The sequence below is a fragment of the Mustela putorius genome, unplaced genomic scaffold (assembly GCF_011764305.1).
Source record: "Mustela putorius furo isolate JIRA1106 unplaced genomic scaffold, ASM1176430v1.1 tig00000421_pilon_pilon_pilon, whole genome shotgun sequence".
Lineage (NCBI taxonomy): Eukaryota > Metazoa > Chordata > Mammalia > Carnivora > Mustelidae > Mustela > Mustela putorius.
In genome coordinates this window covers 6,460,005-6,474,052 of record NW_025421375.1, presented here as the reverse complement: position 1 = coordinate 6,474,052, position 14,048 = coordinate 6,460,005, and the positions used below count along the sequence as shown (strand labels likewise).

General features: G+C 41.3%; 1 protein-coding gene across 3 annotated transcripts in view; it reads right to left on the bottom strand.

Moving 5' to 3' along the window:
* Positions 1-14,048, bottom strand: part of ADAMTSL1 (ADAMTS like 1) — an 899,097-nt gene that overhangs the window by 29,144 nt on the left and 855,905 nt on the right. For all 3 annotated transcript variants that reach the window (XM_013063102.2, XM_004765700.3, XM_004765701.3), the window contains one exon: positions 32-244. In XM_013063102.2, coding sequence (XP_012918556.1) covers positions 32-244 — 213 coding nt within the window. The remainder of the gene's footprint in view (positions 1-31; positions 245-14,048) is intronic.

Here is a 14,048-nt window from a genome sequence, read left to right as displayed (position 1 = left end):
GCCCCGCTCCAAAGCCCTCAGGGTTTCTTACCTTGGATCACTAAAGAGGCCTTCTGCACGAGCACTCCTGCCTCGTTCTGAGCAAGGCAGCTGAACTCCCCTTGAGACCCGCCACTAAGATTTGCCACCTGCAGAATCTGTCCAGCTGCCAAGATGTGATGTGTCAGTCCTGGGACAGTTGCGACTGGCTGACCACCATGGAACCACGTGATGTTGGGGGTAGGGTGACCTTTGATGGGACAGCCTAGAAGGAGAGGAGGAGGGAGAGAAGCCATTGATAAAGTGAAATGGGGTAATACACCTGATGTGTAGATGCACATGTACTGTGGGGTCTCCTCACCAACGGCATTTTTCTTATGCTTGCTGTTTCCAACCTAATAGATGTTTCTACTCAGGAATTTCAGGAAGATGACTATTATTCATTCAATGAAGGAAAAATTCTTAGAGTACCTAACGTGCCTATTTCTTTGTCCTTGTACGAACTTTTAAAAAAAATGAAGCAATATCCACTCATTGAATATTTTTCAAGTTAATTAGTTTCTATACTGATTTTTGTACTAATGGAAATCACATCTTCAAATGCAGTGAGTTGGGAAAAAAATGCTACACAGTAATAGTGAAAAATCAAACTTTAATTGGTGAAAGTCTAATAGTTGCCACTATTTTACTGTGTGTATGATTTTCTAGTTAAAATTTTTAACAGAATCTAGGAAAACAAGTGTAAATGCTGACTTCATTTTTCAGCCAGTCAAGAAACTTGGCCTTCTAACTGCTTTTACCAAGCCTGCAGTAGACATGCACCTATCTATGTAGTCACTAAACATACTTTGATACATTAAAATCCTAAAATATTAAACTTAGATATTGTGTCTCCCCAAGCTTTTGTAGCATAGGATTATTAAAGTAAACTGCAAAATTGTGAGAAAAAACTAATTTTCTCTAAACTCAGAGCACTTGCTGAATTTGCTGTTATATCTTCAATTTAGCTTCCACAGAAAATTTATTTGGAAGTTTATTTTTTATTTTTTTTATTTAAATTTTAGGTAGATAACATGCGGTGCAATATTGATTTCAGGAGTGGAATTCAGTCATTCATCAATTACATACAGTACTCGGTGCTCATGATAACCAGTTCCCTCCCTGACACGCACCACCCATCATCCATCTAGCCCATCCCCAACCCACCTCCATCAATCCTCAGCTTGTTCTCTATCATTAAGAGTGTCTTATGGCTTGTTTCCATCTCTCATTTTTTTCTTTTCCCCCTTCTCCTATGTTCATCTCTTTTCTTTATGATATTCCACATATGAGTGAGATCATACAGTATCTGTCTTTCTCTGACTTATTTCACTTAGCATAACACACACTAGAGCATTCATGTCATTGCAAATGGCAAGATTTCATTCTTTTTCATGGATGAGTAATATTCCATTACTCTTCTTGACCCATTCACCATTAGATGGACATTTGGGCTCTCTCCATTATCTGGCTGTTGTTGATAATGCTGCTATAAACATTAGAATGCATGTATTCCTTTAAATCTGTATTTTTGTATACTTTGAGTAAATACCTAGTAAGTAGTGCACTTGTTGGATCATAGGGTAGTTCTATTTTTAATATTTTGAGGAGGCTCCATACTGTTCTCTACAGTGGCTGCACCAGTTTGCATTTCCACCAAAAGCACAAGAGGGTTCCCCTTTCACTGCATCCTTGCCAACACCTGTTGTTTCTTGTGTTGTTAATTTTAACCATTCTGACAGGTGTAAGATGATATCTCATAGTGGTTTTGATTTGGATTTCCTTGATGATGAGTGATGCTGTATCTGTCTTCTGCCCATTTCTTAACTGGGTTATTCATTTTTTGGGTGCTGAGTTTGATAAGTTCTTTGTAGATTATGGATACTAAAGCTTTATCAGGTATGTTGTTTGCAAATACTTTCTCTCATTCTGTAGGCTGCCTTTTGGTTTTGTTGTTTATTTCCTTTGCTGTACAAAGAACGGCTACCTGCATGGATGTGTGTGCCTATGGATCCAGAAGAGAAGGAATTTTTCAATGTTGGCTTGTTTTCTATTCTGGAGGAAACACTGTTAGAATTTCTATAGGATGCAGGGTTAACACAGGGAAGGTCCTTAGAGATTGTCTAGTCTAATGCCAGAGGAAGAAGCTGAGGCCCAGAAATGTTAAGACACTTCCCCAAGATCAAGTGACTGACCTGACTCCTTGCCTTGTGTTCTTTCCTCCATACCTGCTACTTGCTCAGCTGGGTACCAGAAATTTACCTAGGCACCTAGTTAGCTCTTTCTTTTTTCTGATCATTCCTTTTGTTTATCCCTTCCCCTCCACCCCCCCCCCGCCTTTTTTTTTTTTTTTTTTAACATTTTCACAGTAGTAGTTTGGTTGAAGTGCTTCGAACAGACTATTTTAAAGAAGGGTCCTGGAAAAATAATGCTAAAATTGACTGTAAGAAATTCAGTATGGGATATCATTGTTAAAGATCCTGTTTTCATTCCTCCCTGCACTTACTCCCTTTGCCATGTAACTTTGCAGTAGCCTTCAATGAGGGGAGGGCTGTAATTTTCCTACCTCCTGATTTTGGGTTTGGTCATGTAATACTTTGGCCAATAAAATGAGTCAGGCCATATACTAATAATCTGAAAGAGAAATTAAGAAAATAATTCCATTTATAATAATATCAAAAAGAATAAAATACTTAAGAATAAATTTAACCAAGGAGATAAAAAACATGTATACTGAAAACTACAAAATGCTGCTAAAAAAATTAAAACATAAATGGGAAGCTGTGTCATGTTCATGGATTAGAAAACCTAATAGTGTGAAGATGTCAATACCTGCTAGGGAACTATAAATTCAGTACAATCCCTATTAAAATCTCAATAACTTTTTCTTCTTTTATTTCTTGCAGAGATAGTAGAATCCATCCTGAAGTTTATATGGAATCTCAAGGGATACTGAGTAGTCAAAACAATCTTGAAAAAGAATGAACTCAGGGGTTTCACATGTCCTGTAGTGCAAATTCTGTAGTAATTTATACCAGTAATTATAGCACTGGTATAAAGACAGACATATAGACCAATGAAATGAAATAGAGAGCCCCCAAATAAACTCTGGCTTATATAGTCAAATGATTTCCAACATGGAAGCCAGGACCATTTAATGGTGCTGGGGAACCAAGATAGCTACGTGCAAGAAAATGAAGTTATAGCCTTACCTTACACCATATACAAAAATCAACTCAAAGGGATCAAAAACTTAAATTTCAGAGTTAAATGTATAGAACTCTTGAAAGGAACCATAAGCAGAAACTTCATAATACTAGATTTGGCAATGATTTCTTGGATATGATCCTAAAAGCACAGGGCAACAAAAAATAAACTGGACATCATCTAAATTGAGAGCTTTTGTGCATCAAAGGACACTATCACCAGAGTGAAAAGGCAACACACAGAATGGGAAAAAATATTTGCAATTCACAGATTTGATAGTGGATTAATGTCCATAATACATAAAGAATTCACACAACTGAACAACAAATATAAATAGCCAAACTAAAAAATGGGTGAAAGACTTGAATAGACATCTCTCTAAAGATATAAAAATGGACAAGAAGCACATGAACAGATGTTCAACATCACTAACTGTTACAGAAATGAAATCAAAACTACAATGAGATACATATCAGATCCAGTAGGATGGTTATTTAAAAAACAAGATAACCCGTGTTGATGAAGATGTGAGAAAACTAGAATCCTTGTGCTTTGCTGGTGGGAATTTAAAATGGTGCAGCCACTGTGGGAAACAATATGGAGGTTCCTCAAAAAATTAAATGTAGCATTACCATCATGATCCACTAATCCCACTTTGGTGTATATACCCGAAGGAATCAAAAGCAGGGATTTGAATAGCTATTCGTGCACTGATGTTCATAGTAGCAGTATTCACAGTAGCCAAAAGGTAAAAACAACCTGAATGCCCATCAGTAGATGGGTAGATGAACAAATATATTATTTATATATAATATATATAAATAATACATTATAAAATATAATATATATATATTATATATATTCAGCCTCAAAAAGGAATGAAATTCTGTTATGTGTGACAAGCTGGATGAACCCTGAACACATTTAGTGAAAGAAGCCAGAGGCAAAAGCACAAATCTTACAGGAGGCACCTGGTCTGGTCAAGTTCATAGAAACAGAAATCAGAATATGGATTATCAGGGGCTGGAGGAAGGGGAAGGGGGGAGTATGGGAAATTACTATTTTTTAAATGGGTACAGAGTTTCTGTTTGAGATAATAAGTTCTGGAGATGGAAAGTATGAGTGTTGCACAACGATGTGAAGGCAATTAATGCCACTGAACACAAATGTTTAAAATAGTACATTTTATGAGTTTTTTACCACCATAAAAGAAATGAGACAGATGTGTCGGGATACCAGTTCCATACATAAATCTCAAGAGACTGTGTTTTCACTTGTGCTCATGTGCCTTTGCTATCACCAGAAGGACACACTTGGACTGGCCTAATGGTCCCAAACGTGGGTGAAAGAACAGTGGAGAACAGCCAAGTTCACCTCAGCCAAACTCAGTTTAGATCAGCTGACCTTAAGATCAGCAAGAATAAATAATTGCTATTTTAAGCCACTGAATCTTACTATTATTTTATGTAATGTGGTGATAGCTAACTGATACACTTAGGGAGAAGGGATTTCCACAATTCCCCTAGGCCTATGGATTCAAGGCTTGGGGTAGGGCAGGGTTTCCACCTGTGTGCTGATTGCCCACATCTTCTTACTCAGGTACATTGGAGGAGCAGTTTCCTTGCCTGCTCCTGGTAGCATCTGGGCTTCTGTATGTTATTCAGTCCATCGTGATATCATTATACTCTTGTTCTAAATGGGGGTAAGAATGGTCTTAGGGAGAAGTGTGCAGAAATCAGTGAGCTGAGGATCTCCTGGGAGCAGCCGTATCTAACCCCCTCCAGGACCAAAGGTAGTCTGAGTCAGATGCTGATTTCATTTTCTAAGAAGAGACAGGAAAACTGTACATTTATTTAGGCAAATAGCATGATTAAAAAAAAAATGTGGCTTGTAACCAGTATAGCTTTTCAGACTTCCTTAAACAAGCCAATATATGTCTCAATCATATCTGCTTTAAAAAAAAAAAAAAGAAAAAGGTGTCATAGATTGTTAAGATGCTGGTTCCAGGAATTTTTCTGTTTGGTCAGTCGGGACAGAGCCTTGGTGAGGCTGACTATATTCTAAATTGGTAAATAAGAATCTTGCTATTCCCAAGGAAACATGAGATATTTGGCAAGGAAGTCTCTTATATTTAGCCCTAATCTTCAATTTTCCAACTCCATTAGGACTGATTTTCTGAGAGAGTTTTTAAGCAGAAAAAGGAGTAGTAACAGCCTTAGGCTGTTTTCTATGGCTGATGAAGTTACTTATCTGGGAGCCAGGAATCCTAGTCAGCTAAATAAGAGGTTCATTTGCATAGCAATTTACATTTATAATCCTCCCTTCTTCTTGGAATTAGAGGTCACAGTAAACAGCCAAGACATCTTTTTGGCCCGACTGGGTCTTGGGTCTTGAACGTGTTCCAATGGCCTTCCAGCCTGGTGCTCCCAGTGTGAATGAGATGGGGCAGAGTTCCTTCCAAGGGCAGGCATGAGGACTGATATGACATGAAGTTCTGAAAACTCAACTTGAGAAAGACTCATAAGGAGGAACAACCAAGATGTATGTCTGAGTAGCGACCTTCCTAGCAATCATGCCTCTATTCTGAAACCTATCAGGGTCAAAATCAGTTTTGCAGAAAGTTTTAGAAAGAAAAGCAATTGGGTTACTTTCAAATGTACTGACACAGATTCATGACTCCCCAAGAGAACTCTAGAATTTGACAGGGTTCCCTGGTTTCAGTTTTCTAATCTGTGAGGGTATTGACTTGTTTGTTATTGGGTATTTTTTTTTTTTTAAGATTTATTTATTTGACAGAGAGACAGCAAGAGAGGGAACACAAGAGGAGTGTGTGAGAGAGAAGCAGGCTTCCCACTGAGCAGGGAGACTGATACCCAGCTTGATCCCAGGACCCCGGGATCATGACCTGAGCAGAAGGCAGACACTTAACCGACTGAGCCACCGAGGCACCCCTAGTCAATGGTTTTGAAGTTGATATTTCCCTTAAGGTCTGCAGAGGTACCTGAGAAGGAGACTCTGAGAGGAAATATGCATAAAGTGGGGGCTTTGGTGCCTCTATTACCATTTTAACCACAAAAGAATATACTGGGCTTCTGCATGAGGAGATTCCACTATTGATAACCATTGAGTTAGATGATCTTTAACGTGCATTTAAGATTCCTGGACTTCTCTAAATCATCTCAAACTCATCATCCTCATCCCTCTTCTTCCTGTCTGAGGTAGCCAAGTGCCAAGGGTAAAACAGACCTATTCAATCTATATTGCTTAGATCAATGTGCAGTGAAACAACTATGCCAGTGAAAAGTTCATGGAAGAGATGTTATATATAAAGTTTATTTGGGATTAAGATAAACTGGGACCAGGGATAGAGAGTAGGAAGGGGAGGGCAGCCTAGAAGAAGCAGCGTGAGCAAAGGTACAAAGATGAGAAAACTTGTGATGTGGTTAGAAGAAAAGACTAGTTGACTAGGCTAGGACATAGAAAACATAAATGAGGGTGGCATGGTGTGTGAGAGTTGAAATGGGGAGGATCTGGACAGCCAGGATCTAGTCTCTTGTAGGTTTCTGAAGAGAGGGAGTGATCTGATCTAGGTTGGCTTTAGAAAGACCTGAGGGTTTGGAAGGGGCAGGGGGGGTGGGAGGTTGGGGTACCAGGTGGTGGGTATTATAGAGGTCACGGATTGCATGGAACACTGGGTGTGGCACAAAAATAATGAATACTGTTATGCTGAAAATAAATTAAAAATAAGTAAGAAAAAGAAAGATTATTAAGGTAGTTCTTTGCAAGATGCACTTCCTCGAGAGAAAGAATATATGGTATCGGTTCAGATGGGGTAAGAAATGAAATATATTTGCAAAGGTAGCTCTGATAGGATGTGAGGAGGAGAGGAATGGAGGCAATGAGAAAAAGCAAATAAGACTGGAACACTAGTGAGACTATTAGCAGAAATAGGCAAGTCAGGAAGAGAAGCTATTGCTCATCTGCACTCCTGGAGATAGATGAGTTTAGTTTTAAGCATATTGACTTTAAAGGTTGTCATGGAACCACAGTATAGAAAATCCTTCAAGATGGCAGAGATAAAAATGGAAGTTAAGGCAGAGATATTTACTAGAGACAAATTTTGGGAACCAATTATATACATTTGTAAGGATGAAGTCTTCAATGAAAAGAAATCAAGTCTCAGGACAAAACAGTGGGAGAACTCTAGCATTTAGTGATTGAAGGAGGAAGAAGAAGTATTAAGGAAGTCTGCAAAGAAATGGTCTGAGAGATCAGAGGAAAACTGAGATTACTTAATATCATGGAAATCCAGAAAGGGGAGAGATTAAAGAAACTGGCTGTTAGGAAACAAGTGACTGGTAAGAATTTGTGTAGTGAATGAATAGCTTCATTTGTTTATGAAAATAACTGAATAAATAATCCTTTCCCCCATAGTCCTCCCACTCCCTTCTCAGGCAATAGGTAAACTCATTCTAATTCTGGTTAGTAGATTTAGAAATATAGGTATCTATATGATCAGTACATCCCACTCAATGCTATGCGCACCCATTTATTGAATTTAAGAGAAAATTTACCTCTGGGTGTTGAATCTTTCGAATTGGACCAACATCCACAACCCAATAACCATGGGTGATTAAGAAGATAAAAAAATTAAAGAGGATGCTTAGGAATGCTTCAAATGTTGCAAAACAGGAATGGAGGAGCTCTTGATCAGAAAACTCTTTAAACAACCTGACTGGGGATTCTAACTTCCAGTAATGATGAATAACTTGGTTGGAATGACCTTCCAGCAAATAACAGTCATAACATCTAAAGGACAACAACAACCCCCATTAAACAACTTTTTGAAAGCCCTGAAGAGTGACCAAAAGCAGTGACAAAAACAGGAGGGCAGTGTATGCTTGAAACTTGGCAACTTCAAGAAGTGTGATTTGACAGCTTGTAGCTTTCTACCTCAAAGCCCATGTGGGTCAGGGAGGTGGCCTGAGATGTCAGAGGACAGAGTCTGGGAGCTGTTTTAACAGCTGAAAAGTTAAGGGAGAAAAGCCTGGAAGAGCCATGGGAGGATAAACCTCAAAATCTACATAAGTCCTGGCCAAATTGTTTGACAAAACCTACAGGACCCAGCAAAAGAATAGCAGGTAGAAGCTGAAAGAACAGACTAGAAAATTCATTTAGTTTTCATTGCAGGGAAGACAGAGGTTGGGCTTTGAGTCCAGCTAAGTTAACTGTCCAATAGAACAAGAATAAAACACTCTTTTAGGGAACATAACAGAATTCAGAGTCTCTACAATATCTTACAATCTTGAGGTCATGACTTGAGCCAAAATCAAAAGGCAGACACTTAACGGACTGAGCCACCCAAGTGTCCCTCTATGCTTTTTCTACGAGGGTTTAAGAAATTTAAAAAAATTTGCTGTTCCAGCCTGTTACTGTCAGATATTTCCTCAAATGCCTATATTCTGCCCAACTTTACAAGTTCCTACTGGAAGGTTCACCTTCATTTATTTAGCCCTGTTGAAGTCAGATCCTTTTCATTTGTATTTCTGTCCCCCTCAATTCCATCGACTTTAGTTCAGTTGCTCCGTACGGCAGAAACTGCTAGTGATCCTATCATAATGGTCCTCTCCTCCTTGGAGTGAAAGAACTACTGAATTTTAGTAGGGTATCTAGCTGCCTGGTATAGAGTCGTCTCCCATACCCCCCCTGCAATAAGGCATAAGACATATGATTGTATTCAGTGAAACGAGAGGGAAAGTGATGTGTATACTGCCTGGGATATGCTTTTAAAGGAAAGAACTTGCTCTTTTCCCCTTTCCTCCATCCTGTTATTGAGAACTTGTATGTAGAAAAAACCATCTTGGCCTAGGTGGATAAGGATGTCAGAGTGACAGGAGTTTCAAAATATTTTTGCCTGGGTCCCTGCATGACATGGTAGGTTATCAGGCCATGCTTCAAATGCCTTCCTCTGGACTGCTCAGTGAGACAGAAATACAATCTTATCCTGTTGACTGCTATTTTGGGTCTTCGTTTTTGGTTGTTGAATGTCTATCCTAACTATGACAGTCCTCAATATTCTTTCCTTACTGAGACAGTGTCCTGCTATACAGTTTATTGACTTTTCCTTCCCATCTGTCTAGGGACCAGAGAAGATGTACTTCTAGGAAGTGTAACTGATCATCTTGAATATGCCATTAGGAAAGTCTGCTTTCAATAGTAAAAGGAAAGACTGAAATAAACTAATTATAACTAGAGCAAATGAACAAACTTACTGGCCATCTGCCTTTTCCATCACTAAACCATCTTTCAATGCTTTGAACTGAATACATATCTCATTCTCCTTAAGCACTTACTTTGTATTCTGAAGTAGTATCCACCTCTGCACACAGGCAGTGCAGCCCTCCGTGCTTTTATGTACATATTTATGTGCATGTCTCTATGTGTACACAGTGGTCTCTGAGGTTTGCCCACCGCAATAGTCAAAATAAGAAATCTAACATGAATTCCCACAGTGTATGTTCCCAGTGAATAATTATCCATGTTTCACCGCTAATGAGAAAACCTGGCTTGTAACCAGCGTTCCTTTCTGTCACGGACATTTCTCATTTGTTAAAGTAAAAGAAGTATCAATCATTTTTTTTGAAGGTGAGCGATTTCTCTGTGTGCCATTTACAAGGACACCAAAACCATGGGCTAACGTGTTCCACACCTCCAGAGAGACCAAATGATGAACCGCTCCCCTGCCCCCTCTGCTTTAGGGAGGATGGTAACCACATCTCACACAGGGGCTAGCATCTCCTTTTCTGTTTCCCTCCCAGCTATGTGAATGTTGGCCATCTCCATCCTCCCAACTTCAATGCCTACCCCAGGAAGCAGTCACTCAGCAGAGAATGACAGTGCTCTTTCCTCAGACCTCAATTATGACAGATCTTGGGTTGGCTAGGTGTCCGAGGAGGAAGCATGCTTGGGAAGGCTGCCTAGCTAATGAGAGTTCTGGCAGCAGAAAGCCTCTCTGTATCAATCCTTTGTAACCAGTAAAAGAAATTATTGCCTATAGGCTTCCATTCCTAGGTCTACTGTGGCTCCAGACTGAGCCAAAGCCAGGTGTGATTCATACATGTGTGAGGGTTTTTTTACTATTTTTTTTAACACATTAACTATAGAATAATAAAAGTTTGGAATGAGGGAGATGTGCAAAAATAAGAAAGTCAAATTAAATATGAAATTGCACCCATTGGGGGTTGTTTTGGCTGTAACCTGCCACCAGTTGACATCCCTGATTAAATCAAACTGACCTTACTGACATTCTTCATCTCTGTGTGTTTCACATTGGTTTCTGTAATGAAAAGAGCTTCACTCAAGAAAACACACTGAATCAACAGATCGGGGAAATGTGGTGGGGAGAAAACTGGGAGGGCTGGTGGTCCTGGCTTCTAATTCCTTGCACCCTTTGGAAGATGCTGGTCTACCTTAAAGATGGTGAGATAGGGCTGCCTTTGGGACACCTGTCTAAAAAGAAGCTCTGAACTCATGATGGTCATTCTTTAGTAGGTCTTTTTGTTGAACTGAAGGGCTAAAAATCAGCAGGATCTCTGGTCTGCTGAGAAAGAGGCAAGCGGCTTGATTTATGGGCTTCTTTGTAGGTTAGATCAAGCCAACATAGGCATTCCTTAGCGGCTCATTGCCTGAGGGAACCACACATCCAGAGTGGAATTCCGTAAGCTTGTAGATTTCATGAGAAGAAGACAAGAGTTCAGGGTGCATCTTCTCCCTTCTCTCCTCCCTTTCCAGCCAAATAACTCAGGAAAAGGCATCTGAGCTTGAGAAACCAATTGTAAAGAGTAAAAAATGGAAATAGACTGAAAGATCCCAGAAGGAGGAATGGTTTGAAAATGGGGATCCACGATCTGAAAGAGGAGGAGAAAAAAGTAGTGCTCTGGAGGGTTTCACTTATTGAACTTCTATCTCAAGGAAAGGAAAGCCGTGGCAGATTAGGACGTGCTGTGTAAAAATATTAAAGACGTGGCATTCTTACTTCATGAGCTGGCTCCAGGCCTGTCAGCATTTCCATTATAATCCTGTATTTTTCACGGAGTTAAAACTTACTATAAAAATGATGTGTGCTGGGATGAAACTTGGCACTTGGTGTAGTCAGTCTGGGAGTCCTTTCCTTAATTTAATTTTACAAAACTGGAAAACACTCAGCCATTTACATTTATGGAGGGATCTGCATGCTGCACGTGCTGTATACAGTGTGTATTGGCCTCACTCTCTGGCCATGGGGTGATGGATGAGAGTGGGGAGTCTACCCCATTGCCTTTTCTGGCTGGTCCCCCTTTCAGGTTTGCTGTCCCCTTGACTTTGAGGAATGGTCTCTAAGGCAGCATGTAATGGGTGGGAACTGGCACTAGGCAGCAGGCTGAGAGACATGATTAATTCATATCGGAAAAAACTCTGTTCCTACTCCCCATTTGTCAGCTGGACCCCAGAAGGCTGTGGGAGAAGACACACAACTTTAATTTTCACTCCCGATTTTTGGGACCTCCCAATAAGCTGGTCAAATAACCAGGCCAAGACTATTCCCATGTACATTTGCCCAAAGAAAACTAACTTTAAAACATTCCTGGAAAGAAGGAACTATACAAGCCCATTTTCCATTCCCCAAATGTCTTTTTACCCCTAGGGCAAGCTTTGGGTTTCCACTGGCAGGGGGTATGCTAATGTCTCCATGCTCCTGGGCATCTGGTAGAAGAACTTGATATATTTCTCAGCATGAAAAGTAGCTCCATCCAGATTTATGACTTGATTAAAGCCTTGCCTTCTCCAAAGTGGTTTGGTTATTGCTTGGCTACTGCCCTCATCCATAACCTTAGAATCTGATTATTCTCTCACAGGTAAGGAAGGTGAATGGCATTTAGGATGTCCATACATATGGCGTCTCGGCTGTGAACACAGAATTGCACTGTCTGATTTAGAGCTTGGCAGTGCTGAACAACACGCTTATCCGGGGCTGACTGGACTACCTGGGGCCATGGGGTTGGGAGGGAGGCAGGGGCTCTCAGAAACTGGTCCAATTTCTTTAAACTCACGGTAGTGTTGACGGGGATTGAAACTATCTCAAGTGGATAATACACAGAGTTCCCACGTGTCTCTCTCTGCCAGCAGGCTCTTGGCATAAAACGCACCTTTAAAAACACATCAGCATTTTTTCAAAGTTTCAAATTTCTGGGTTTATAAGTCCCTGGTTGACTCTACCCTCAGGCTGCTGGCAGGTGCTACCCGGCCCGCAGGAGGAGAGACTGGGGTGACCCCAGAGGAGGCCTGGCTGGAGGCTGTCTGGAGCAGAGGAAGGGAGTTTCAGCCCACTGATGAGATGGCCTTTTAATGAACCCCAGAATGTGGCTCCTGCTTGGGCCATACCATACTTCTGAGCAGGATCCCAAGTCAGAGCTCCCCTCTCTGTGTAGGTTTCAAGGTTACACCCACCAAGTCCAGATTCTGGGAGGAATGGGGCTGATGTTGCATGTTTGGTCCAAAAGGGGACAGTATTTCAGGGCTTTCAAGAAGTGCTCTGTAAGAATCAAGGCGCTACCTGCTGTGAGAAAGAAAAGGCAGTTCCAGCCTCTCTAAATATTCTTGTCCCTTGAGGAATACAGCTGTCCTCACGCCCTCGCTCAGGCCAATGGACAGGCCAGCTAGAAAACATCCAGATTAGGGGGAAAAAAAAAAACACAAAAAACACAAAAAACAAAAGCCAGCAGCAGCTCAGCGCCAACATGCCTTCATGAACTCAGTGTAGGTTTGGCTCGTGTAAGGGCCAGAGCATTTGCAAAATAAATAAAAACCCACACAGGCCAAAAAAAAAAAAAAAAAAAAAGAAGAAAAAGAAAAAGGAGCCACCACTCAGCCCGGTACACACCCCATTTCAGCTCTCCTCTGCTGACCGTGGATGTGAAGAATGGCTGATATTCATAGCAGGTATCCTCCGAGGCCTGACTGGGGCAGGCCACAGGGTTCAGCGGCAAGTCACAGGAAGGAGCAACTGCCGATGAGGCATTCCAGAGCGGGCGCTGGGGGTGGAGCTGCTGGGGGAGTGCGAGCACCTTGTCTGAATTTATTATTCCCATAGAAGCCTCCTGGGTCTTGAGGCTCCAGAAACTCCTCAACATAGTAAAGAAAATAATAAACAACCTGGGTAAGGTGAATGGGGTGGAGGGAGTCTAGCAGGGGAGCTGAATCGGGGCCAGAAGCCACAGGGAGGGGAGGGGTCGGTGCTAAGTGTTTGCACGGACACCACTGGCTCACTCTGCTCGGGTCGTGACATGTTCTGGCAGGTGAGGTCTGGCCTTTGGCAGCTAGGACGGAAGAATGTGTCGTTTGTGAAGGGCCCATAAGTAGAGATGTCCTAGGCGGAGGAGGTCGGACACCTACAACCCAGGCTGGAAAGGCCATCACGGCAATGGGACATGGATCTGAAGAGCAGAGAGGGCTATCCAAATAGCCCCTCTTTGTCTTGCAACATGCATTTCTGGTACTGATTTGTTTTGGATTCTAATACTTACTGTATTTGATGCTCATAGCTGGCTACAGAGTCCAGAGGCTCCCTTGGAACACTCAGTGTGCTCCCTGATGGCTTACGGGAGAGGTGGTAGGTTCAGATCCTCGGGGCCAATTCTGACCTTGGAAAGAATCACCTGGACTTAAGAGTCCCTAAAGCCAATGCAATCCTCTTAGGAAACTGGGGATTCCAGACAAGCTAGCCCTGGGTGAGGCAGAGTACATGCTGCTTTTCCAGGAACAGATAACTTCTTCATTGAATTTAT